Below are 27,936 nucleotides of genomic sequence, written 5' to 3'. Positions count from 1 at the left end.
AAGGTTAGCATGTACATTCTAATACTCACCTTCCTCCCATTTTGCCTCCATAGCCACCTCGGTCTCCTCCATAGCCGCCGCCACTCCTGTCTCCTCCGTAGCCTCCACTTCGGTCCCCACTGTAGCCACCACCACCACGGTCTCCTCCATAGCTCCCCCCACTTCGCTCTCCTCCATAGCCGCCGCCTCGGTCCCCCCCATAACCACCACCACGGTCCCCCCCATAGCCACCTCCTCGGTCCCCCCCATAACCACCCCCACTTCTGTCCCCTCCGTAGCCACCACTGCCACTTCTGTCTCCACCATAGCCCCCCCCACTTCGGTCTCCACCATAGCCGCCTCGGTCTCCACCTCTGCCCCCACGACCTCTGTAGCCCCTCTCTCCACCGTAGCCTCTTCCCCGGAAATCTGCAAGGCAGAAATGCAAACTAGTAAGGCCAGCAGAATAATGGAAAGTCTCCTTAATGCCAGTCAGAAGATTAATAGCATGCAGATGCTGTTAAAGGCTGACCCACCTCCTCCTAAGGGACGAGAGTCCTCTGGTCTGGGCTCATTGCACTGATTGCAAGAATTCCTTCGAGCAAAGTTCATATTTCCACATGACCTGAGAAAGGAGGAAAATAAAATGCTCAATAGTTTCCAATGGATTCAGAACCCCCTCTTGTACCTTCCAACCCCAATCCGAACTCTTACATCCACCAAAATAAATGGTATACTTACGGATTAGGGCAAACCCAGTCCCCACTTTTGGGGTCTCCACCTCTCCCCTGAAAGCCTCCCCGGCCTCTATATCCTCCACGGCCTGGGGGAAGTAAGAAGTGAGGAGGAATCAGTAGCAGACATTAACAAAGCAGAGGAAAAGCATCAGACGAAAGAACTAAGAGCAAGTGTTCATCAGTAACTGGGCAGTGCCCCCCAAAATTAACCCCTTATGGCAGGACTCCATGATTATTTGACTTGGGGCTTTATTTATTTAGTCAATGCAGTAGATGTGGAAGAAGACCCCAGGGCACACATTGAAGTGCAAATAATGCACTAAAAAACTTCGAAGTCCACTTTCTATAATGCCCTCCTTAGTTTGAGAATTTCAGGGATAAAGGTTAAGTGAGAAGACATATTCCAAATTTAAGGAATTAGACACAACGGAAATGAAAGTGTTACAAGTAACTATCAACATATCAGGGAACTCCCAAACTGGTCAGATTAACTACCTAACTAGGTATCATTTAAACAACTGCCTCCTAATGTCCAGGTGAATAACAAACTGCTTTATATAGCTTTCCAAAGAGATTTCTGGAACGTTCGTCCACCACTTTCTTAGCTATTACAACACCTTATTTACCTAATCTCCTATTCTGTACCTCACTTTTAAGATAGAAGGAAAAAGACCGATAGGGAGAGAGAAGTAGTAGCAAGTTCACACAACAGGGACAGAACATGGACTCAAATCCAAACGTTCTGTGTAACACCCAGGCCTGTGAGCAACAAGTATTTTACCTCGTCGCCCACCTCCACTTCCACCTCCTCTCATGAATTCAGGTCTTCTGGTGGCAAAGGACACTTTAATGATGTTGCCATGGAATTCTTTTCCTAAAAAAAAAAAAGAAATGGTTTTGCAGAAATACTATTCTACATCTCCACCTCTCAAAAATATAAAACTGTTTTAGAAATTTTTAGTTTCAGAGGAATAACTGACATGTCCTCACAGAAATTCAAACACACTAGTGTTCCAAAGAATCAAGGTAACTGTACTAGAACATGACACAATCTACTGAATAGAGCAGATCTGTCACAAGGAGACAGTCATTTCTTACTAAGCAAAAAAAACAAAAAAAAACCCCATCTAAAATTTTACATGAAAAAAGCCAAGTACAGAACAATGTATGTAGTATGCTACCATTTCTTTTTTTTTAAAGGGAATGAGTGTGTATGTGCATGCATGTGCACACATATGCCTGTCTATACACTGCCTATTGTGCTTAACTCTCAGTAGGTGAAAAGGTGGAAAGGAAACTCATTTTTTACTATATACTCTTGGTACCGTTTGAAATGTTTTTTACCTTAGACAAGTAGTATCTTTAAAAATAATGTGTGCATATGTGATTATACTTATATACATGCATATATACACATATTCTGCTGTCCCAGGGCCTTAGAGACAGAAATTTTCACTTTATGTTAAATAAGGGAACTGACATATAAGGAAAAGGTGCCCAAGGAGTCATAAAATAGTTATAAATCCAGAAGTCTTAGCACTTTCACCAAAGTCCTAATTGTTGTGACTGGCAACCTTCCACAATGTCAGATGGTACGACAAGCACTTTTAAATAGGAAACCCAAGGATCAAGTATTTTAAAAGCTGTAAAAAGACCTGGTGAGAGCTGAACTATGGAGTTACTGTTAAGAGGCTCATTTGCCCTATGGGGGAAAGGCACAATAATTTTTGGGGGGGAGGGTTCACAGGCCTCTCACTGTTGTGGCCTCTCCCGTTGCGGAGCACAGGCTCCGGACGCGCAGGCTCAGCGCCCGTGGCTCACGGGCCCAGTCGCTCCGCGGCACGTGGGATCTTCCCGGACCGGGACACGAACCTGCGTCCCCTGCATCGGCAGGCGGACGTTCAACCAATGCGCCACCAGGGAAGCCCCACAATAATTTTTTAACATATCATAAGCTATGATAGTTTTATGATTCACAGAAACTATGACACAAGCAGAAAAGTAAGGGAGAATGGACCTAGCCTTCAAGAGCAAGGTGATGGGGCCTGATTAGGGCAAAAAAGTAAAGAAAATGGAGGTGAGGACAGAGTTATAATCTCATCTGTGAAGAAGTAAAGAAATGCAATTATGTCTTGACACAGGTGCAATAATCTTGGAACTGGAAAAGACCACAAGTGCCTGTCAATCCAGCATAGTTTAGCACTTCACAGACAATGGTGCTAGACTGCCTGAGTTTGAGTCCTGACCCTGCCACTTATTCTGTGATCTTGGAAATTATTTATCTTCTCTGTGCCTGAGTTTCATCATCTGTAAAATGGTAATAAAAGGGTACATCTTATAGGGTTACTGTGAAGATCAAACTGAGTTAATGCACATAAAGTTCTTAGAGCCATGCCTAGTTCATAAACCACAGTAAACATGCAGTAAGTGTTAGTTATTATTAAATTAGGGTACAACAAAAACAGTGAATTTATAATAACATGGGGAAATGACTATGTTAAGACGTTACGTGAAAAAAAGCATGAGACAAAACTACATTTGGAGTAGAATGATAAACTATTTTTAAAAACTGAAAGGAAGGGGCTTCCCTGGTGGCACAGTGGTTGAGAATCCTCCTGCCAATGCAGGGGAACGGGTTCAAGCCCTGGTCCAGGAAGATTCCACATGCTGCGGAGCAACTAAGCCCGTTCACCACAACTACTGAGCCTGTGCTCTAGAGCCTGCGAGCCACAACTACTGAGCCTGTCTGCCACAACTACTGAAGCCAACGTGCCTAGAGCCCGTGCTCCGCAACAAGAGAAGCCACCGCAATGAGAAGCCCGCACACCACAACGAAGAGTAGCCTCCGCTCACTACAACTTGAGAAAAAAAGCCTGCGCACAGCAACAAAGACCCAACACAGACAAAAATAAATTTATTTATTTATTTGTTTATTTATTTATTTTAAAAAAACAAACTGGAAGGAAAAGTTAATACCAGTAGTTGTCTCTATGTAGAGAACTAAGGATGCTTTACTCCTTTCTTCTACTCTCTCATATTTTCTTATTTTCAGGGGGAAAAAAAGTCTTACTGTTTCTTCTAAGTACGTATTAACATTATATTTGAAGGGAAATTAACCTAAATTTAAAAAGAATATAGTCAACCAGGCCAACCCTCTACATCTCTATCAGGGTGGCCTTAAGCACAAAGCATGACATAAGGAAATATTTTAGACAGAGTTCATCTCATTTCTAAAGGTATGTAAAAACTCTGGCCTGTATTCTCAATAGAATATCTAAAAAAGTAAACATGAAGATAATCACCATCTACGAGAACATATTTTGACTTCAAGACTTTTAGAAAACATTTATCCAAACCACACGTTGAAACAACATGAATGAGGGACTTCCCTGGTGGCGCAATGGATAAGACTCTGCACTCCCAATGCAGGGGGCCCGGGTTCGATCCCTGGTGAGGGAACTAGATCCCACATGCATGACACAACTAAGGAGCCCACGTGCCACAACTAAGGAGCCCTGGAGCCGCAACTAAGGAGCCTACCTGCTTCAACTAAGGAGCCGGCAAGTTCAACTAAGGAGCCCGCCTGCCACAACCAAGAGCCGGCACGACCAAATAAATAAATTTAAAAAAAAAAGAAACTATACGAATGAGGTATACCATCAAACCAGTCAATGGCTGCCTTAGCTGAAGGAGGGTCATCAAATGATACTGTTGCCTCCCCTTTTGGCTTTCCTGTGTCCTTGTCTGTGTACAGATTTATCATTGGTTTTCCAGTCTTCTTATTTGTCTGAGGAACAAACAAGTGGGTGTTAGTATTTTAAGAAAAAGTGATCATGAACCACATAGATAATTAAAATTTTATTTTTTAAAGGAATTTACATAACCATACAACAAATACTATCAACTTAACATAAAAATGAAGTTATCTGTAGGTTCTGAAAAGGAAAACTCTCTAAAATACATTAAGTGAAAACCAAACTATAAAAATGATACACAGTATATACTGTTTTATCTATGTATAATTTCTTTAAACCCACAAAAAAAGAAAACATAGATAATGCTCCATATAAATATATACCTTGTAAAACTAAAAAAAAAAAAAAGACCAGGAAGAATGTTCACCAAGCAAATAAATAAATTACCATTAAGGCATATACACTGGATTTTACTGGGAAGGGAGTGGAAGACAAGAACTGTGTGAATTTTTTACATATTTCATGTGTAATTAATAATTTCTTAAGAAATTTTTACTCTCCAAGAAGGAGAAAAAAAAAGTAATTCCACGGACACCAAAACAAGAGCAACTGCAAACCGGTATCAAGCAAATGCTTCAATCTACTAACACTGATCTAAATGCTTTCTAGTTGGAGATGAAAATATATGCATGAAACAAACAGTGCATAAGACACTTAAGTACAATCAAGTTATGAAATAAAGCATTATTATATTGGGCAAATATATAGCTGACATTAAAAACATAAAAAGTTGTTAGTAATAACTTGGGTTTTCATATGTTGGCATTTCAGAATATAAAAATGTTTTCACAATTTCATTTGGTTCTCACAATTTTAGGAGCTAGGCAGAGACTATGTTTAGAGTCCTAAGATTGAAAGCCGAAGCTGTGGAAGGCTGTGGAAAGGTACACAAACGCAAGGAATAAAATCTTCATGTATTTTAGCAAATTTAGCAAAGGCCTACAGGCATGGGTGAGCATGTGCATCAGGGAACTTTAAGAGACGAGCCTTACTGGAGTATGGGCTTATTATGTAACCTATATATCTTAACCAGAATATGTTAATAATTATGAGATTTTCAACATAAGCCAATTTTTTACTCACCTTGATAATTCCTATTTGTTTAAAGAACTCCCCCACTTGATCTGTAGACACACCCTCCCCAAGTCCTTGTACAAAGATTGTGTTGTTATCTGAATTATCAGATTCTGAATCTATGGGGGGAAAAAAAACCATGATTAATTTTACATATTCCTTAGGTTTACTACATCCTGTTTAGTAATCAAGAATAATAATTTATTATTCAATATTCAACTACTTCTGTGACCAAGAGGAAAAAGGACCAATAAACGAAACCTCTTAGATAAACATGTAAAGTGGTCATAACAGTTATTTGGTAGGTCAATTCTCACAACTAAACTTCACGTAAAGTGGATCAAGTCCACACTATACCAAATACATAGACCAATTAAGGGAGATCTTACAAATCTCACTCTTCAGATTCAGATACAGGACTCAAGCTCAGGAAGAGATGAAGAAAGTTAGTATAAAGTAGCATTCCTTTCTTTGGAGAGTTTTAATTCTTTCTGGCTAATCAATACTTTTAAAGCTTTCTAGTAGAAAATTGCCCAAATCTGACACTTTGGACTTCCAAGCAAGCCAAGCAGAATTGCTGGTTTCCCATTCATTGCAATAAGCTTTATATATACCAGAGGGTAGGGGCACCTTGACACACACCTTACCTTACACGCATACTTTTGGATTAGTATAACAAAATAAGAAAGATGCACGTAAATTCAGTCCATCAAGGGATAATTCAGAAATTGCCATCCATATAGAATACTTTAACATCTTAATAAAAACAAAAGTTCTGATTTCAATATATATTAAAAATTTGGGGGAGCTTCCCTGGTGGCACAGTGGTTAAGAATCCGCCTGTCAATGCAGGGGACACGGGTTCGAGCCCTGGTCCATGAAGATCCCACATGCCGCGGAGCAACTAAGCCTGTGTGCCACAACTACTGAGCCTGCACTCCAGAGCCCGCGAGCCACAACTACTGAGCCCGCGTGCCACAACTACTGAAGCCCACGCACCTAGAGCCCATGCTCCGCAACAAGAGAAGCCACTGCAATGAGAAGGCTGTGCACCGCAAAGAAGAGTAGCCCCTGCTCACCACAACTAGAGAAAGCCAGCACACAGCAACAAAGACCCAATGCAACCAAAAATAAGTAATTAATTAATTAATTAATTAAAAAATTTTTTTTGGCTCAAATAGATTTTTAATCTCTACATAACTTTCAAAAGGCTCCAGGCAGCCTTGAATTTCATTTGAAAATATAAAGGCACATGAAATTAGTGACCTCTGAGGACTTCCCTGGTGGCACATTGGTTAAGAATCTGCCTGCCAATGCAGGGAACACGGGTTCGATCCCTGGTCCGGGAAGATCCCACATGCCGCGGAGCAACTAAGCCTATGCGCCACAACTACTGAGCCTGTGCTCTAGAGCCCAAGCCACAACTACTGAGCCCACGTGCCACAAAAGCCCGCGCACCTAGAGCCCGTGCTCCGCAACAAGAGAAGCCACCGCAGTGAGAAGCCCGCGCACTGCAACAATGAGTAGCCCCCGCTCGCCACAGCTAGAGAAAGCCCATGCACAGCAACCAAGACCCAACACAGCCAAAAACAAAAAAACAAAAAGAAAGGCACATGTAGAAAGAAAGATGTTTCATAAGAAAGAAAAAAAAAAGAAAAGAAAAGAAAAGAAATTAGTGACCTCTGCCCAGAGTAAGACAATTCTCTCATATATGAATTCAGGTTTCTTAGACCCACTGACCAGACTATCAATCCATTGTAATATTTTCTTAAACACAGCTATTCTACTTCTAATTCCCCAATCATACCAATGGTCTCATACTTGATTTGCAGTAATTAAATAAATAATGCTAATTAGCAGTACAAAATCAAGTATTTCTTCACAAAAGAAAAAGTAGAGAGCATGGGAAAGCACAAACATAGCAATTTTTCCTAGCAAACTTTGCAATCAATCCCCCTGAACTTTTCTTGCTGGTACATCTTTAGAAGTGAAGCTCCCTGGTTCTGGCAGCATTATCAAATTAAATCTTCCTCCTGTACTAACTCTTCCGAACACACACACTTTTCCTTTGAAAAAATGGAAAACTAACATTCTCTTAACGGCAGAGTCACAAACTACCATAAACCTTACCAGCATCTGGTCTGGGTCCATAATCCCTGTGACCTAAGGAAAAAGAAAAAGAAAAAGAAAAAGAAAGCTATTTAAAGTAACTCATAAGAAATCATTTAAAAACAGTAATAATAACCAAGGCATGAAAAGTCAATACTTCCAAAATCCTTGTAAGTAACCATCACAGATTTACAAAGTAAATATATAAATTAAGTTTTATTAAAAGTTTAAGAAATCAAGATGAATGTCAATATTCCCTTAAACTTGTCCCAGACAGCACCAGCCACTTTGGCATTACGCTAGTATCACTTTTGTTAAGCTCTGGTTGTGAAGGCTGATTGGAAAACCCTAATAATTTAAAAACACCATGTCAGCTACCTTTATTAAAAAACATATTGACAAAATCCAGTGAAGGTCTCATTCATTGGTCACCAGACTCTTTCATGCAAATTCACTGTGTAGAAACCCATTGGACTGTTTGAGATCAACTTTGTCTTTTTAATATTTTGAGATATATATTTGCATATATATAATTTTTTTAAGCACACAACACACACCAGCCTCAACAGAGTAAGAAAGGGCTTAGACTACGTCTGCGGGATATTGGTGGCTTTTAGGTTTATATAGCATTTCCACTGAAACATTTTGGGATACTCAGCACTTACCACCAAAATTTTTGAAGCCACCGCGGTCACCACCACTGCAGAGGAAAAATTGAAGAAATGATTTCTTCCTTAGGTCTCTAATGTGCTGAGCCCTGGGCTCAATCTATACTTAACTGTCACAAGTAGAGCGCCCAGGAAAACAGTAGCACCTCTAACTTTCCAGTAAATTTCATTTCATAGACTTCAAAATGTTGTTTTCACCTAAATGTTTTCCCAAGGATCTATTTCCACAAGGGTGCCTTTTCAAGCTTATTACAGAACATACCTAATATACTCTTATTTTAAAATTTTCCCAACCCCAAGCCAAAGGGATAATATTCAAATCCACTTAAACTGGAGGCACAAGAGGAAGAATGCTAAACATTCTTTCCAAGGGAAAAGAAATCATTTAAAAACAGTAATAATAACCAAGGCATGAAAAGCCAATGGGACAAAGTGAGAGAGTGGCATGGACATATATACACTACCAAATGTAAAACCGATAGCTAGTGGGAAGCAGCCGCATAGCACAGGGAGATCAGCTCGGTGCTTTGTGACCACTTAGAGGGCTGGGATAGGGAGGGTGGGAGGGAGGGAGATGCAACAGGGAAGAGATATGGGGATATATGTATATGTATAGCTGATTCACTTTGTTATAAAGCAGAAACTAACATACCATTGTAAAGTAAATATACTCCCATAAAGATGTTTAAAAAAATTTCCAAAATCCTTGAAAGTAACCATCACAGATTCACAAAGTAAATATATAAATTAAGTTTTAATAAAAGTTTAAGAATTCAAGATGAATGTCAATATTCCCTTAAAGGGGAATATTTTTGTTAAAGGGGATATTTTTGTTAAATATGAGAAAAAGACCAGAAGAAAAATATAAAGCAAGGTTAAAATTTTGATAGCAGAATGGGAGAGGTAAAAACTTAAGCACTCTGTTCTACTGTGATACCAAACGGTGGGTTTTATGAGATGAAGAAAAAAGTGAGGTACAAATATACACAAAAGTGAGACTGAACGAAAGCAGTCCTAAAAATTCAAATCATTCAGATATCTGGTAAAATGAGCACTAAAAGAAAGCATAACTTTAAACTGCCCTCCTATTCCATGCCCACTGCAACATGCTAGCTCTCTTCACAGCAGAGCTACTGAAATCCATGCTGCCAAATGCTCTTGTACACCAATCAGCAGACCATATCAGAGACAGAATGCTACATACTCCACAAGAAAATGACTTTATTTGGCAATTTCCACTGCCAGGTAAGTCAATGGCCCTTGTGTGCATAGCTTTATGTAAGAAATCTAAGATCTCTCTTATCAAGAAACTCTTTAAATACTCATACATTGAAAGCTTGTTTCTCTTAACTGAATTTTGTAATCCTCTAAGACTCATGTGCTGACATGGATACAAAAACACCCAAAGTTTTCAGATGGTGATATCTAATTTTCTACTACGACTAATCTTCTACTATAACCCAAGAAACTAATCCAATATACTAATGTCTCTTCACTGCTTAAAAGCCTCTGCTTTAGTAATAACCCTGCCCTCTAGATGGCTTTTCTTGAGCCACCCTGAGAAAAACCACTCTGACTAAATGAGAAAGAATTTTTTCTTTAGAAGTCTATTCTACTACCTTGACGTAAAAAAAAATTCCCTTGCAACTAGCATAGGTATGGACACACGCATCTTAACTCGCCATTAATTTTTATTTGATGCCCAGGAAATCCAAAAAGGAGAATAACACTACTTCAAAGCTATGCAGACAAAGCGAAGCTCGGGTCTTTCATATATATAGTTTCCTATTGAGTGTCTAAAACCTCTCTTTCAGAACGTCACCCAAGCCCTCCCACCAACCCATACTTCTAAATGGCCTATATATCATAGCTTAACTCTTTAAGGAAAGGAAGCCAAACAGAGTTCTGAGATTAATTGCTAAAAATCTTATTAGAAACAAGATATCTCAGGTTTCTTCAAAGATGATCATTAGAATTCTAAAAATGATGAGAAAAGAGCTAGTGAAAATATTAAATGGGGCTTCCCTGATGGTGCAGTGGTTAAGAATCCGCCTACCAATGCAGGGGACAGTGGGTTCGAGCCCTGGTCCAGGAAGATCCTCCATGCCGCGGAGCAACTAAGCCTGTATGCTACAACTACTAAGCCTGCACTCTAGAGCCTGCGAGCCACAACTACTGAAGCCCACGCGCCTAGAGCCCATGCTCCGCAACAAGAGAAGCCACTGCAGTGAGAAGCCCGTGCACCACAACGAAGAGTAGCCCCCGCCCGCTGCAACTAGAGAAAGCCCGCGTGCAGCAACAAAGACCCGATGCAGCCAAAAATAAATAAAATTAAAAAAAAAAAGAATATATTAAACCCACATTCCTATGTCAGGACGTTAAAGTACCCAGGATAAAGTATTTTTTTTTAAATAGGAAATTTTCACAATTAAGTGCTGGAGGAGGCACCACTTAATTATTCTGCTGCCATCTTAACCAAATACCAAATTGTTTATCTGGCCACAATGGAGGGAAAATATGCAACTTCATATATCAAGTAGTTCCTAAAATTTCTATTCTGGCCAGCAATATAACTCTGAACAATTTTTTAAAAAAGGACACACTCCTGGTAAAATATAAAGGATATAAAACAAATGACACTTGAATATGTTTATAATTTCCTATTCCTCCATATAATGGCATTTTAACTTAAGTCATCATTACTGAGCATTTCCTTTGAAAATTCAGCAGCTGAACACTTCAAACACAATAGCCGTTAAATATGGAAACACCCATAAGTACATTCGAAAAAGTACTAGTCTTCAAAGTAAGAGTCTCAGGGTATAGTCTTAACTATCACTAATCAATCTTGAAAATTTGGACAAGTCAGTAATTCTCCCTAGGCTTCGGTTTCCTCCTTCGCAAAATAATGGTCTACACCCTTACTACCTGAAAGGTAGTCTATGGAATAGCAGCAAAGGCAGAGCCTGGGAGCATCTCAGAAAAGCAAGCTCATCCCAGACCTACTGAATCAGAATCTGCATTTTAATAAGATCCCCAAGGAGTTCATATGTACATTACAGTTAGAGAAGCACTGGTCTAGATGACCTATAATTTTATGTGAGGCTTTCTTTCAAGTTCCAATGTTTCAGTCGCTTTTCTCTTTCCTTATTAAGAAATTTCATATTAATTAATTACAGTTACTTACTAGGAAATTTATTATATTAAACACAGTAAATAAATCTCAAATAGTGCCACTATTAAATCAGTTAACAGAAGATGGGCCTGTGGTTAAGAATCTTTCTTCAAATCTGCAGTCAAGTTACATGTCCCTTTTCCATAAACTAAGTTAAGGCCCCACTAGCAAATTAAGACACAAAGGCATGTGAACATCTGAGTCAAGATGTTGCCACAACAAATTTATTTTCCTCCCAGAAAAAGAAGCAAACTTGTACACATAAAGAATTTCTGAAGTAAGGACATTTTAATGTAAAGAAGTAGAGGTATTTACTAGGGTAGAGACATAATATAAGAATACTCAAAATTTATGGCTGAGTGCCCCCTGCGTAAGAAAATCAATTGTATATTCTTGACTCAACTACAGAAATCGTTGTCCCAAGTTCAAAACCACAATGAGCAGCCTACTCTAGGGTAGACTCTGAGGGTTCTTTCACTGTTACAGCATTACATATTTAGAGACGACAGTCAGATTTAATTTCAGGTGCTTGTCAAGAAAGAAAATATACTTTGACAGAATCTCTATTCCCAAAATTTAATTTTTAAAAATCCAAATATATCTATATTCAAGGACTAAAACTGCCAAGAAGTAAAAGGACAATACGGGAAGCTTTATTCCCAGAAAATTCAATACACAGAGAGAAAAAGGAACTTAGCTAAATATTGAAAAAGATTAGTTTTTAAAAAACTGTTCTGTGTTTGATTTTTCATACTAGTAATTTACCAACATTTCAGAAGGCCAAGAATCTACCATTCTAGAGCTGCACTATCCAATACAACATTTACTAGCCATATGTGACTACTGACCTTTTGAAATATGGAGAGTCTAAATTGAGATGTACTCTAAATGTAAAATACAAAATGGATTTCAAAGTCTTAGTATGAAAAAAAAGAATGTGCAATATCTCAATAATTTTTATACTGATTACATAAAATATTTGTGATATGTTAGATTAAATAAAATATATTATCAAAATTAACTTCAGCTGTTTATTTTTCTTAATGTGGCTACTAGAAAATTTTACATTACACAAATGGCTCACAGTTGACCCACATTATATTTATATTGGGCAGCACTGGCTGGGCTATCACCAGCACACATGCACATTTTTAAGAAAGCTATTCAAAAACTCTTACAAGAAGACATTCAGAATTCAAGATATCTTTTTTGACACTTGGGATATTAAAGCCTAAAACATCTACTTAACTTGATGACATGCTAATAATGGAAAATGGTTATCTATAAAGTTCTAGTAATTTTGCAACGCATTCAGCACAATGTAAAGTTAAAAACACTGAAAAAATTTATGGCCTTAAGCTTCTAGTCCAGTAGGAGGCCACTGATCTATTTTAGATGACAATTAGAAATTCAATCTTTTTTGCTGCAACTGCTTTTTCAAAGAAAAACACTGTTTCCTATAGTCCCTATAGTCTTCACGTTTCTCTTCCAAAATTGGAAAGCTGACAGCTTCCTTTGGTCTGAATTCTTCCTGCAGTCAAGTAATCATACAACTTGAGTCTAAGAATGTCATATCCTTTACCACACATCCCACCTTCACCTGCAAACTGTGCCTCTTCTTTAATTATAAACCCAACTAATGCCAGATATTCTTCAAACAGCCCTCAAAGGATCGTATTTTCAACCTTGCTATTTTTAAGTAAGATGATTACAAACACAAATGGGAGTGTTGATGAAGACTAACAAAAATGTTTGGGTATTTCTGGTCCTTAAATGTAAAACCAAGTGTAGGGGAAAAAAAAAGGCCTGAAACTGGTCTCTTTTTTTTTTTTTTAATTTGAAACACTTCACTCCTATAAATAAGCTAAAAATCACATCCTGAACAAGATATTGTGACCCATGAAAATTATAGGAACTTCGTATCTCAGTATCCATAAATGAAGTTTTATTGGAACACAACCACGTTTGTTCATTTATATATTGTCTATAGCTGCTCTGGTGCTACAGCAGCAGAGCGGAGCAGCTGCAAAAGAAACCGCATGGCCTGCGAAGCCTTAATTATTTACTGTGTGGCCTTTCACATAAAAAGTTTGCCCATCCAATATAGAGAGTAAGTATAATCATTCACATAAATTTCTTAAAAGGCCTTTCATGCACATTCCATTTATTGGCTAAGGGGGTGGGGTGGGGGGAAGAAGGGAGTATACAGACAGCAACTGGGTAAGACCTCTCCCCCAAAAACCCTACCCTGACTTGAACCAGATCACCATCATTTTGACCTAATATATACTGGGCTTCTACACAAGATTTTGTTTGAAGAGGTTCTAAAGTTAAATAAAAAGATTTGAAAATCAAAAACTTAGTTCATGATTCAGTACCTGAGCCAAAAATTATACTGAAATGTTGCCAAAGAGGTTTATCAAAGCGCTTAAAACTGGTACGCCCAGGGTTGGTTAAGATACAGATCTTCCCTCCTTTAGCAGGAGGATCACTCAAGGTCCTTTCAACTCTGATTCTAAGATAAGTCATCTCTCAAAAATGAAAACATATTTTTAAAGACTTCCTTACCCTCCTCCTCCTGAAAAGTGGGGTTCTACCATTCTCAGTCAGACACTGTCATAGTTTCATAGATGATCTATAGATATAATTATAACTTCCTTATGAAGAAAATTAAACCTATGATATGCTGTAAAACGTATAGCATCCCAAGGCAGCCAATTATCTAAAACATATTAACCGGAAAATCACATATACCTGTTAGTTATCTTGTCCGGGATTCTGTTTGAGGGAGGGAGGCTATTAGGTAGAGAGTAGGCACCGTACCTCTACGTTGTTCACTTACATCCACATGATAATGAAGAGGCATACGATATACTTGTTTTACCTTAATAAATTGACTTTGGCTATCAATCAAAAGACATTTAATGTTCAAGTCTTATAAAAATTTATCAAATATGTTTAGACTTCAGATTTGCCAGACCAAAGCGCTATACACTAAACAGAGAGAAAGTCAATGAGATCAAATTCCTGGCTCACTTGAAAAATTAACAGTGCTGTATGTAACTGATTTTCTCAGGTCACCTCAGGGAACAGACAAACAGTCCCTAAGAAGCAAAAGAGTGACCTGGTATTGATATAATATTGTCAGTTAACAGGCTGACAATTTCAATTCCCAAGCAACACAAATTATCTTTTAAGCCTGTATATTTTACACACGAAATGTGCAACCTACAAACCTCATCTGAGGACAATAAATGTCAACTACTTTTTCATTCCTATTTTTAGAGCAAAAGCGCTAGACTTACACATATATTTGAAAGTAATTTTAAAGCCACCTTTCATAACATATGCCATAAATACCAAAACCTGATAACACTAACAATGGAGAAAAGGAAAGCTGAATTAAAAAGCCATTCCTCTTCCACAGCTTAGTCTAGACAAAATATGCAATGGTATGTGACATTGCACTCATTATCTCAATAATTATTTACTTAAGAATGGGGACAAAATAGTTCAGTTACATAAAATCTTTCTCTCATTTGCCAACCCCAAATTTATAATCTGCTATTGCCTCCTAGTATTTTCCCTTCCCAAGGGGATTCAAGATTAAAGAACAGCCTCTCCACCTTCCAATCTAGAATTGACTTACCTTGTATTTTCTACACATAAAACACTTGGATTTCCCAGAGTCATCTTTTAAAGGAGTTTAGAGTCAATAGCTCTGGCAGGAAAAACATAGTTAAGTGGTTTAACCACACCATAGTAGGGGACTTTTCTCCATTGGTATTTAATATATACCACATAAACTAACGGCGAACAAAGCCTATTTTGAGGTAATTTATGTGACATCTTAAGACTGAAAATAAGTTTTGAATTTCTGTCCTCTTCTCTACAACATAGTCTCTTTTTTAGGCCTCTTCACTAAATCAGATGATGGAATCAAACCAGCTAAGTAACAACAACAACAAAAAAAGAGAGAGAAGAACTGTAGACATCTGCGCCTACACACTTACCTTGCTCCTGTCATAGGACCTCGTCCGTCCTTGTCATAGCCCCCACGCCCTCTACCTCCTCCCTGTGACCCGCCATATCCTCTATTATCTTCTCCATACCTACTCACATCACGACGGTCATCTACAAAAAAGAAAATTCATACAGACATACATAAACAACTTAAAATTTCTGACAGAGGCTTTCCACAACATAATCTTAAATAGCTCTTTCGGTCACCTGTGACCTTCAGAAAATGGCACATGTGCACAAAACTCAAGTGCAAGTCATCATAACACCATCTGGAACTAAATGTATGAGAATTATATGTGTGTCAAATTCCATTCTACCAAAGTCAGACAGCAAACTGGTGATGTGGATATCACCATTTGATGTGATGGTAATATGGAGGAGTTTGAGTAAAGTACATTAGGTACAGAACTCTAATAAATTAAAAGAATACCCTGATCTTAGGGACTTCCCTGGTGGCGCAGTGGTTAAGGCTCACGCTCCCAATGCAGGGGGCCCGGGGTTCAATCCCTGGTCGGGGAACTAGATCCCACATGCATGCCGCAACCAGGAGTTCGCATGTCACAACTAGGGAGCTGGCAAGCCACAACTGGGGAGCCCACCTGCCACAACTAAGGAGCCCGCAAGCTGCAACTAAGACCTGGTACAACCAAATCAATCAATCAATCAATAAATACTTTAAAAGAATACCCTAATCTTAAAAGTTATTTTTCATGTCGAAAATATTTCAATGTAAATCAAACACAGACAAGGAATAACTAGATTTTCAAACTGAGAGATATTCAGTGAATATATTCACTGAAGAAGATATTCAGTGAATGAGCTTCCACTCTTACTCATTCACTTATTCATTCATTCAACTACTGAACAAATATTTATCGAGCAGGTACAAAAATGAGTAAGGCAGGACCTTTGCCCTTGAAGCATTCATTTTTATGGCTGATCAGATTCCTAAATATCATGATATATATAAAATGATATATGTAAAAGAAAGAATGACTGGTCCTTCTTAGTTGAGGTTAGAGAAGGATAATATAGGATCATAATTTCCTCAAATCACATACAGCACCAGTACCAAGATAACTGGTAGCATGGACTTCCCTGGAGGTCCAGTGGTTAAGACTCCGTGCTTCCACTGCAGGGGGCACAGGTTCGATCCCTGGTCGGAGAACTAAGATCCCACATGCCGCGCGGTGCAGCCAAAAAATAAAAAATGTTTAAAAATTAAATTAGGGTTTCCCTGGTGGCGCAGTGGTTGAGAGTCCGCCTGCCGATGCAGGGGACACGGGTTCGTGCCCGGTCCGGGAAGATCCCACGTGCCGCGGAGCGGCTGGGCCCATGACCCATGCCGCTGAGTCTGCGCGTCCAGAGCCTGTGCTCCACAACGGGAGAGGCCACAACAGTGAGAGGCCCGTGTACCGCAAAAAAAAAGAAAAAAAAATTAAATTAAATTATAAAAAAGAACTGGTAGCAGCAGCATTGTCAAATGATCAGTTGACTGAGACAAGAAAGGAAATTCAAAAACTCAGCCAGCAAAAAATCACGTGACCATCTGGAGTCTCCAAGAAGTTCAAAAATATCAATCTAATAAACTAGTTTTGATGGACATGAGACAGAGCATATGTTCAGGGTCACTCTAAATTCTTACAAACAGTTGAAATCCTCTGTGGGTCTTTAAATACAGAATTCAATACACAATTCTATGAAGGGAAAAAAGGAAAAATAATAGAGGTCAGTATATCTTACCTTGTGTGTGGTGGCTGTAATTTTCCCTTTGTGAATGGTAGGATTGCTGGTTTTGATTATAGGAATCATGCTGCTGATCATAATTTGACTGCTCGGCATAAGAGCCGTGATGTTGATCATAGCCTGACTGCTGTTCATATGAATCTTGTTGACCATAGTCTGACTGGTCATATGAGGGCGCTCTTCCACCTTGGCTAAACAGAAATCAAGAACCTGAGTGATTTTACAGAAGGACTGTTTACTGCAGCAGGCTGACTGAGACTGACTGCTATAAGAGGCCCGCCCAGCTAGACCTCATCCACATTTACTACCCTTTTCTGGTAGGAATCATTTAGCTCTTTTATTTACAGAATCTTATCACCAATGGAATGACTTTCAAACAACAGTTCTACTATCACTGAAGAGGTGTCACATTATGAGAAAAAACACACACACCTTTGAAAACTGTAGAGAAGCAAGAAAATCACTATGGTTTTTATCATGTCCTTGAATTAAAAAAAAATTAAAGATGACATAAAGTACAGTAATATGTCTGACTCTTTAACAAACATGACACAGCAAGTGCTGACTCCTTTTAATAGTTGCACTAAAAGGCTCTATCTCAGTTTTAACAACGATATTATTTAATAATATTTGGGGGACTATTTTCTCATCTTTAGAACCTTATCTTTAGTACATTCTTCTAAGTATCTTCAATAATAGTAAATTTTAGAAAATAGCAATAAATCATCCACAGTTTTAATCTGCTGAGTAAGAGGAAGGAACTTGCTTTGTGATGCCATCTTTTAACTGAAACAAAGTCTAACTACCAAATGAGACTGCTTTATTTTCTCTTGCAATTCAGAAAGAACATTCTAAGTATGTTCTGAGCAATACGACTCTTAATTACCTGCTCTCAGGATGGGAATGTTGAAAGAAACACTTAATTGGATTTGAGTTCTAATGTTTACTCAAAAACAAAGGGGGGGGACAAAAATGGCCTCACAACTTAATAGTCACATCTTATGCTGCATCAAATGATCAAAACAATCTAATAAAGATCGGTTCCCCAACTCCCTACCCAAAGCACATCACAAAGGTCAGAACCCTAGACCTTCCACTTTAGAATGACTGTCAAACCAAATCTAGTATTTCTCTTTGGTCCACATTTATACGTCACATTACCAAAAATGCATCCCTATGAAAAGATTCTCCTTTAATTTAAAACTAGCCAGGCTTGAAGAGCCTTCTAACGTAACACGCTTTCTGGATAGTATTCCCTACGTTTGTACTTTGTAAAGCACAGTAAAAAGTGAGTTGCTATTACTAAAACTAATAACAAGTACAGGCTCCTCAAATCAGAAAATTTTAAAAAAATATATAAGACCTGTAAAATTGCTAATATTCACCTACCTATATTAACAATTAAAACATTTTTTAGGGTATTTGAAATACGTGCATAGGTTTTGGCATTTTTTTCTTTAATATTTTTGCCCCTGAAAAGGACATTAAATACATTAAAATGGTTAAAAAATAAAATGGAAATGAAAAGTAAGCATTGATTAAGTCTCCTTTTATAGGCAGGTTTTTATTTCATCTCAGGTATAAAGCAGAGGTTCAAATTTTACATTTTAACATTTAAATCATGTGCATTCATTTACAGCTAAACTAATTGTACAAATAACCCATCATAAGAATCAAATATCAATATTGACAATTTCCACATTCTTTATAGCACAAAACTGTGAAATTCATACACCATCAACACTTTTCTGGAAAAAAAAAAAAGTTTAAAGCTAGGACTTTGTTAGTGAAAACTGTTTAATACCCAAAGTGTTATTTCCACTTCCCAACACCTCAGTACTTTTACTGTTTCCTTACCCTCCTGATGATTCCATGTTTTGCTGTGCCTGGTTATTATAAGGTTGCTGGCCATATGAGCTCTGCTTTTGATTCTCATAACCACCATAGGACTGTGAATAACCTAAAGATTGAATGGATATATCATTTAGGAAAGGTTCTGACTTTAAATTTCTAAAACAGCAGATTTAACAAATCAGTCCAACCTGATTGACTCTGTCCGTAACTGGAGTAGCCGCCATAGTTCTGCCCATATGTAGAATCAGTAGTTGGCCCATAGCCAGAATAGCTCTGAAATTTAGGTAAATACAAGTTTCATTGCATATTTAAGATTAAAACTATTTATAAAGAACTCAATTTATATTTAACCTACTTGTGGTGCTTGTCCATAACCTTGGTTGCCTTGATTTCCATAGGAAGAATAACTGTAAAAGAAAAGTGTACTACTTGAAAGAAATGTGCTAGAATTTAAAAGCTTAAATTAACCCTATCTTCATTTTCAACTTTCAACTCAAATACAAGCTTCTTTCCTGAGAAACTGTCGATTTAACTACCTCTTCAAGTCTAAATTGAAAGGTGATAACCAAAGACTGTCAAAGACATAAATGAAATCATTCCCAGACCTCTTAAATGCCAAACACACACCAGAAGTTTTGCTTTGACAATCTCCCACAAATAAACAAAACTTCACCAGTGCTAGAAAATTCCAAGAGAATTATGCTTGGATGGGTGGGAGGCTGGGGGTGGAGGGGAGTGACTACATGGTAGCAAGACCCGTAATAAATATCTGAAGCAGAAAAATAATGACGCTTTAAGTTAGAGCTTTAATCAATTTAGCTGTGCTGTGACAGATTTCTTCCTACCATTTGCCTTAAATTTGTCTCTAACATCCTAGAAAATGCACAGTGTGGCACTAAACATCCAATTTTTAGTGCCTCGGTAATGAGAGGCATGTATATCTTCAGAATACTATCAGAGGACGAAAGTATATTGTATCCCCAGTGTCACAGCACAGGATGGCATAGTCTGTTGACTGACTGAATGAATACATGCAGCTTTCTCAGAGTTGAACTTTCTTTAATTTTAGTGCATATAAGCTTTAACAAGTCAGAAACAAACTTTCTGAATATATACCAAAGAAAAATAAAACATATGCCAAAAAAATCTTACTATTTTAGAGCTATCAAGTGCTAACAGAATTTCTTAACTTTATAAAACATATTTCATTGAATAAACATTTGCTAGTTGCCTACTATGAGGGTCTATCCCATGAGAATTAAAAAGTCAAATCAGTTTTGCTTTCATGAAGCTTAAAACTTGATGACAGAAGGTATCTGAGATGCTCTTCCGAATATCTCACACTGAGCTGCAAAACACTTATACTTCAAGTGAAGGCTGTATTTCTGGTAAGCAGGAGAATCCTACTGCATGTATACATTCACATAAAAACAGACTTTTCTTTTTATTGTGAGCATGGTGAGGATGATTTTTAAAATGCTAAACACTTCTATCCTAGTGCTTCAAGAAAATCCACTCCAGAAAAAACACATTTAGCATATTATATACAATCAAAAAAATTAAATGCTTTGTCTAAGCTGTTATAGTTCAACTACTTAAATCTTTTTAGTAATTGTTTCTTCTAAATAATTTCTTAAAGGAAACAATCTTTATAATACCTATGAGATTCATTTTAATCTCTAGGGGGCACCTATATTTACTGATTCAAACAGCCTTTTAAAAAAAGAAAAATATCTTACAGCACCTATGTACATAGGCTGACTCTTTCCCCTTCACAAACTAAGATTTAACTCTTTTAAGACGTCAAGATACCAAAGCTTAAGAGGAAAGCCTGACTAAATTTATCTTTTTTTCTCAGTTCTACTCATTCATGGTATTATTGAAATGTACGTATACTTTACCTTTGCTGCTCACCCCCAGACTGACCGTAACTTCCAGAATCTAAAACACATAAAAAGAATTTTTAATCATTTAAAATTAGGCTTCCCTCAAAGGCTGACTTTAGCTCTTACAGATGAAATGTGATAAGAAAATACCATAAACTACAGAAAGAAAAACTAGAAGTTAAAAATACAGTGCAAGGAAAAAACTGTGCCAACAGTATTAGCTATTTACAGTAACTACAGCTTTGAAAACAACTACTCTACAAACATGTCCTGATGGTCACAAAAACCAAGTGAACAAATGAGAAAGTCAGTGAAAAACCCATCCTTTCAACAAAAACTCAAAAGCTCAAGTTATATTGTCTTTATATATAAAAAGACATCTGTTAAAAAAACTAATCAGGATCAAAAAGGGGAAAATACACACTCTAAGATAAATCCCCAGGATTACATTTACTTCATATCCTTGCCAGCCTAACATATACACCATTCCCTTGGATTGGACTGGATTGCTTTGGCTGTCAGCAGCAACAAAAAGAACTCCAAAGACTTGGTAAAAGCAGCTAAGCCACTTGGTATATACCGACACAGCAATACTTATTTACCTCTAGCTTCCTTGGTGGCAATAAAAACTACCAAGGAAGGCATGAGTTGAGTAATATATGTCAAAATAATAATAATAATTTGAATTGTGAACTCTTCTCAATACTTTAAAATGTCGGTTATTCCAAAAATTTTTGCGGAGGCTCTACCCTCTAGGCTTCTCCTCAGAGTCAAATGAATGACCTAATTTTATTAGTGATGAGTAAGAGAAGAATATCATATTAAATACTCTTTCAACTGCAAAAACATGACTGGTAGTCTTCAACTGCTATTAGGCCCAACCTCATCTAATTTGAATAAAACCATTTGTTGTTGAACACTTCTGAAAACCCGCCAAATATCAAATCACATCAATGACTTTTTCATTCAATTCATATAAAGCTACAATATGAAAGCACTGTCACTGGCTGTATAAGTGGGTGACATCAAATTTGCCACTTTTCTACAGTAGAGATCTCCAATCAGACTGAACAAGAATTGTTTTAATCCTTTACTAAAATATTGAATGAAATACTGACACAAACTACTTCTTTTATGAATGTGGACATAAGGCTACCTGAGATGAAAAAAAGAATTGTGCATCACTGCCCATAATAAGATGACTAGATTTGTAACTAACCAAATAAGAAAAATATGAAAAGGACACAGAATCTAACTGGATCATAAAGAGATTAGATGCATCTATCAAATGGCAAAGGAAGTTAGTTTCAACCAATTCAGAAACTAAAAAGGATTACAGTGGGAGGAGGGGGTGTATGAGTAAAACAAATATACATACACTGGGGATGCATGAAGCTTTAAGTTAAATTATATCCCAAGGCACTGACGTGGGTTCTCTCAGTGACAGAGCAGAGTCCAAGACCTTATTGTACTTTGGCTCAGGCAAAAATTATAGAAGTACACAGCACATATGTCATATGACCCTGGCTTAAATCTAGTAAGTATTAGAGCTCTTAACCCAGTCACTTCAGCTCTCTGAAACTGTAAATCTGACTTCTTCAGCTGGCTGACTTTAAAACTCTAGAATATAGAAATAAGAGTATTGACCAACAAGTCGAGCTCATAGTGAAAGTAGATGTTTTACATTCACCAGAGAAAATCAGCTTATGTTATTTATGGCATTTTAAACAACTGCTCATTATGAGTACTTGACACTTGAGCCTTGTATCTGGGCCCATGAATTATTTAGAGGTGCTTTTATTTCCAAGTGTATAGGGTTTTGACACTCTTTGTGGTTTTGTCTTCTTATTACATTGCAGCCAGAAAAGGTATTTTCTGTACTATTCCAGGTATTTGTTAGGATTTGCTGTTTTTCACTTTTCCCCTTGGTAAACACTTTTACTTACATAAATGTCTCCTATGTGCTTGAAAAGAACTGTATTACCTAAATGTTGAAAGAATTCTGTAAATCTGTAAGATGATGTTAGTTGTTAGTTCTATTATTCATATTCTTACTCATGTTTGGTCTACCTGATCTATTAATTACACAGAGAAGTATGTTTAATTTTTTTTTTTAATTCCCTGTTTGACTCTGTATTTGTCAATTTCTTTCACTGAGTGTTTTTTTGCTTTCTACACTTTGAGGGCATATTGTTAAAGCACATAAAAGTACAGGTTTACAGCTTCCTGGTGAATTTCCTTTTTTTTTTTTTTGTGGTACGCGGGCCTCTCACTGTTGTGGCCTCTCCCGTTGCAGAGCACAGGCTCCGGACGCGCAGGCTCAGCGGCCACGGCTCACGGGCCCAGCCGCTCCGTGGCATGTGGGATCTTCCCGGACCGGGGCACGAACCCGTATCCCCTGCATCGGCAGGCGGACTCTCAACCGCTGCGCCACCAGGGAAGCCCTGAATTTCCTTTTTTAAAAAATTTCCTTTTAACATTACATGAAGACTATCATTAAAAATGTCCTAATGTAACTAAACAATCTTCCTTTTGGTTGATGTTTGCCTGATTAATATTTTTCTATCTCTATACTTTTAACACTTCTTATTCTGATGTTTTAGGTATGTCACTTTTAAAATTATTATTATTATTATTTTTGCAGTACGCGGGCCTCTCATTCTTGTGGCCTCTCCCGTTGCGGAGCACAGGCTCCGGACGCGCAGGCTCAGCGGCCATGGCTCACGGGCCCAGCCGCTCCGCGGCATGTGGGATCCTCCCGGACCGGGACACGAACCCGTGAGAGCATACATCTAGATCAATTTTTCCCAATGTGAAAATCTTTGTTTTTCAACTGATGTTTTCATATTTTTATTATTGTTACTTTTTATTTATTCCTACCAGCCTATACTAGACTCTCTACTTACCAGGGTCTCTTTTTTTCAACCCCTTAACTTCCTTCTATTGGATTTTCCTTACTCCCTTTCCCCCTCTACTGCTTTGGAAGTTAGACGTTCAAATTCTGTTCTTTTAATAAGTCACTATTCGTAATTTAAAGAGTATGTTCAATTCTTAACATGCATTCTTGATAAAGTTCAAAATGATCTTCGACCTCCACTAGCATACAAGAATTTTAATGCTATAATGCCAATCACAGCCTTCACCTATTATTTTGCTTCCACTTTTTCTTTCCGTTATCTTTTGCTTCCTCTTTAAAACTCGAGATTCCACGGTCAATACTTTTTATCTACTGCATTTGCTTCCTCTGTATCTTTTTGCATCCCACTCCTCCCCTTCGGATTTCTTTTATTAGTTCTTTCAGTAAAGGCCTGAAAGTGGTATTCTTAGTCTTTTATTTGCGTAAAAAAGTCAAGGTCAAACGTTATTTTTCCTCTAAATTCCAAAGATCATTTAGTGGCTTCTTAAAACTTTTAAGAAGTCTACCAATCTTACATTTTCTCTATTTCCTCTGATAGGTTTGTCACTGGTATTTCATAATCTGCAGTTTCACATTTATGTATCTAGGTACGAATTGATTATGTCTCATGTTTGAGACTACTGCTTCTTGATCCATCATCTTTGGAAAACTCTCATCTATTAATTCTTCACCATTTACTCCTTCTCGAACTCATATTAGATGTATGACAGGGCTTCACAATCTATTTCCTATGCTTCTTAAAATTTCAATTTTCATCTTTATCCTTCTGAACTGAATCCTGGGTAACTGTATCTATTTTCTACCTCACTAATTATTTCTTCTGCTAGGTCCATGTGCAATTCAACTTCGCCACTTTTTCCATTTCTAGAAGTTACACTTGACACTTGGTTCTTTTTCCAATCTACGTAACCATTTTCCATGTCTTGGTCTTAGGGTTGATTACTTCTTTTAGGTTTCTAATAATTTTAAGCACATTAATACTCGCTTTCAGACTATCTATTAGGGATTCAAATGCCATTTGTCACTCTTATTTTGGTGAATTGTCTTCCAGAATTCTGTAATGTTTTACTGTGAACTTATGCTCTGCAAGCCTTGTTTTTTCTGTAAGATTCCTTGTGACCTAGGCTCTGAAATTTCCTCAGAAAAGGTTTTTCGTTTGTTTTTACTAGGAACCCCAAGGTTACTGTCAGTCTAGAACCAATTTTTATGTTAAATTTCTTGGCCTGAGGTTTCCTGGACCTCACAACTAATCTAAATGTACACCGAAACTGTATGAAGCACAGGTCCCAAGTTACGAATTCCCTCACTCAAGGCCCAGGCTTCCTTGTTATCTCCTATCCTGGTACAAAGGTTTTTCTAGTTCATTCTTTCACTGAAGATACAGTCCTTCAAACATCCAGGTTTTATGTAAGGGTTCCCATTACATGGCTCTAATGGTCTCAAGGCTGCATCTCCTGTCCTTAGTTATTTGGGCAATAAACTCCAAGTCTCTGAATGAGACCTACACCCTTCTCTATGCCTACCATGCTGGCTTCTACTTCATTTCTGGCAGCAGGGGCTCGCCCTTTGTTTTCTGTAAGTTCTTGCATTTTTAGCTATTCGTAGACAGAGGATTTACAAGTTATCTTAGTCTGCCATAGTGCCAAAAGAAGTTTCTTGACTTCGTAATTTTTATATGTAAACTGATATTAGATTTGATTTTAACTTCAAAGGTGTCAGACAATTCACATTTGTCTGAGAGTCTGACTCACAATATTTACAACTCTGATTTATTTATTATGTAAGCATTTATTTTATTAGACTTATAAGTCTGTCCTGTCAGGCATCTGTAGTGGCTGAGTCAATGTGATAAGTTAAATTTACAAGTATAGTTTGGAATGTTTAAAGGACTTAACTAAACTTAATGCCGTTAGTTGTTTAGGGGGGGAGTCTGCTCTGTTAAATTTATTAACTTAAACATTCATCAAGAACAAGTCAAAAGCATTATTCCTATTTTTATACAAAGTCGAAAGTATTATTTTTATACACAAATTAGAAAATGTACAGAGTATATAACAACACTAAGTAGAACTTAAAAGATTCTAACTCTAGTTGACTTAATGTAGAAACAAGCAATTATTAGTTCTTTTTGATATGAAAGTCAATTTTGATGTTAAAAAAGCTCAAATTACACAATGACAAGTAACTACTGTCTTGGTAATTTTGAAGACCAGTGATAATGGATTACCCAGCTCACACACTATTATGACACACTGAAAATCCTGGATTTTACAAACGGTACACCTCTAAAATTTAATTTTCCATAAAAGCTACCCAGTCCTACAAAAATAAGCCATTGCTTTAAACCAATAATTATGTCAAAAATCGAGACAGGTTAATGGTTTTTAATGAGCACTGTATCCATTGAAATGGTAAATTTCAGCATGAAGGTGGGAGAATCTTAAATTTTTTTTTTTTTTTTACATCACAGATGGGTTGCACACCCTCCTGAGTGTACTTCTATGTACTTCTGTGGAGCTTTACCAGACTTCATTCCAAATTATGCAGCTGGTAAAATATGTACCAATGTCACCTTTGGGGTAAGAAATTATTTCTTGCTTGAGCAAGAATTAAAGAGACAAATTCTGTGCAATTAACAGCCTCTTACATCAGGTAGATGCCCCTTCCCCTTAAAGATCAACCTTCTGGCTTAACATCAATGTTAATCTAAAGAATGTTTATCATTTCCCTGTCCAACCATTCTTGCTAATTTGGTCTCCTCTCAGCCTGCTGCTTCCTTTTTGTCACATATTTCCACTCTTCTGCAAAACTGGATTACTTGCGGGGGGGGGTTGTGTTTTTGTTTTTTTTAATATCAACAGGTTCTCCCTTAAAAAAAATGTAAAATACTCTGCCAGCAGTCGTTTTCATCCCAACCAATGGGACGTGTTCTGCTTTTCCACCTGAAAAGTAACATGCAATTCTCATGATGGTTCCTAGCAAGTGGAGAGCCGGGTCTTTCTCTGCAGCCTGCGACGTGCCCAACAACAGAGGGCCTTGTGTGGCAGCTTGGACTGTTAAATCAAGAGCAGACCCACGTCCTGGACTTTATATTCTGCTTTCGCAAGATCTAAACGGGCTGTCCTGATAAGACCAAGGTCTCTTTTTCTCCTCCACACAACGGGGGTGCCTCTGTCAATTTAAAGTGCTTGATGGAAGACTGCCTTTCCTTTGGTCTGTATGTTTCAACGTAAATGCCACAGGGACCTACAAGAGCCCATCAATAATAGACAGGGCTCACTTTCAAGCTCGTGCAGGAGATAAACAACTGAAGAGGTGAAGATGACAGAGGAGGGTGAAGAGGAATTATACGCAAGCACCCCCATCTCGAATCCGGGAGGCTGGTGCGGAGGGAATGACGACATGTATGTAGGAATTCGTGTCAGGCAACGTCGTTTAAAAGGGCTCCCAGAGCGTCAAGGCCCCCACCTGATGAATGGGTGAGTCAGGAAGGCCCAGCTCCACGTCACGGATGGGGAAACTGAGGGACGAGGCGGCGAGATGACTGGCCGGAGGCCTCGCTGAAAGATCTGAGGCGGAGCGGAGAACCAGAAGCACCGATTCTCTCCGGCCGATGCTCTAATCACGGGCTCCCCCCGCCCCTGCGATGGCGTAGCGGCCTCCGCCCCCCGATTCACACACCCTCCCCCGGGAGCAGCACGTCGCCTCGGGTTCCAAGGACAGGGCCAAGAGACCGGGGGCTCGAGGCGCTCCCGCCGGGATTTGCAGACGGAGAGCGTTGGGAGCGTGCGTCCCTCCAGTCCAACATGGCGGCGGCAGCGTCCGCCTCCCCCCACACCCCCACCCCAGCCTCCCTCAGGGCCGGAGACTTTCCCGCGGGGCCCTCCGGTGGGCGGGAAGACGGCCCAACCCCGCCGGGCCCCTTCTCGCCGCTGCCGCTGCTCGCTGAAGGAGTCACCTACCCGACATGACTAACGGCCGCGGCGCAGAGCCCCCACAACCCGCCGAGAACA

The 27,936-nt window shown here is 38.4% G+C and overlaps 1 protein-coding gene across 1 annotated transcript; it reads right to left on the bottom strand.

Annotated features, from left to right (window-relative positions):
• Positions 1–25: 25 nt before the first annotated feature.
• On the bottom strand, positions 26–27,327 carry TAF15 (TATA-box binding protein associated factor 15; the record flags this gene model as incomplete). Its single annotated transcript, XM_079725283.1, has 15 exons — positions 26–408; positions 516–604; positions 721–802; positions 1,498–1,590; positions 4,374–4,503; positions 5,555–5,664; positions 7,676–7,708; positions 8,320–8,354; positions 15,511–15,631; positions 17,264–17,457; positions 19,124–19,226; positions 19,309–19,393; positions 19,476–19,527; positions 21,022–21,061; positions 27,204–27,327. The coding sequence occupies 15 exons, from the start codon at positions 27,325–27,327 to the stop codon at positions 26–28; spliced, it is 1,674 nt and encodes a 557-aa protein (XP_079581409.1).
• Between the last annotated feature and the right edge of the window lie 609 nt (positions 27,328–27,936).

The sequence above is a fragment of the Hyperoodon ampullatus genome, assembly GCF_949752795.1.
Source record: "Hyperoodon ampullatus genome assembly, chromosome: 19".
Taxonomy (NCBI): Eukaryota; Metazoa; Chordata; class Mammalia; order Artiodactyla; family Ziphiidae; genus Hyperoodon; species Hyperoodon ampullatus.
The sequence above is the reverse complement of the archived record's forward strand: the minus strand, read 5'-3'. Positions and strand labels throughout refer to the sequence as shown.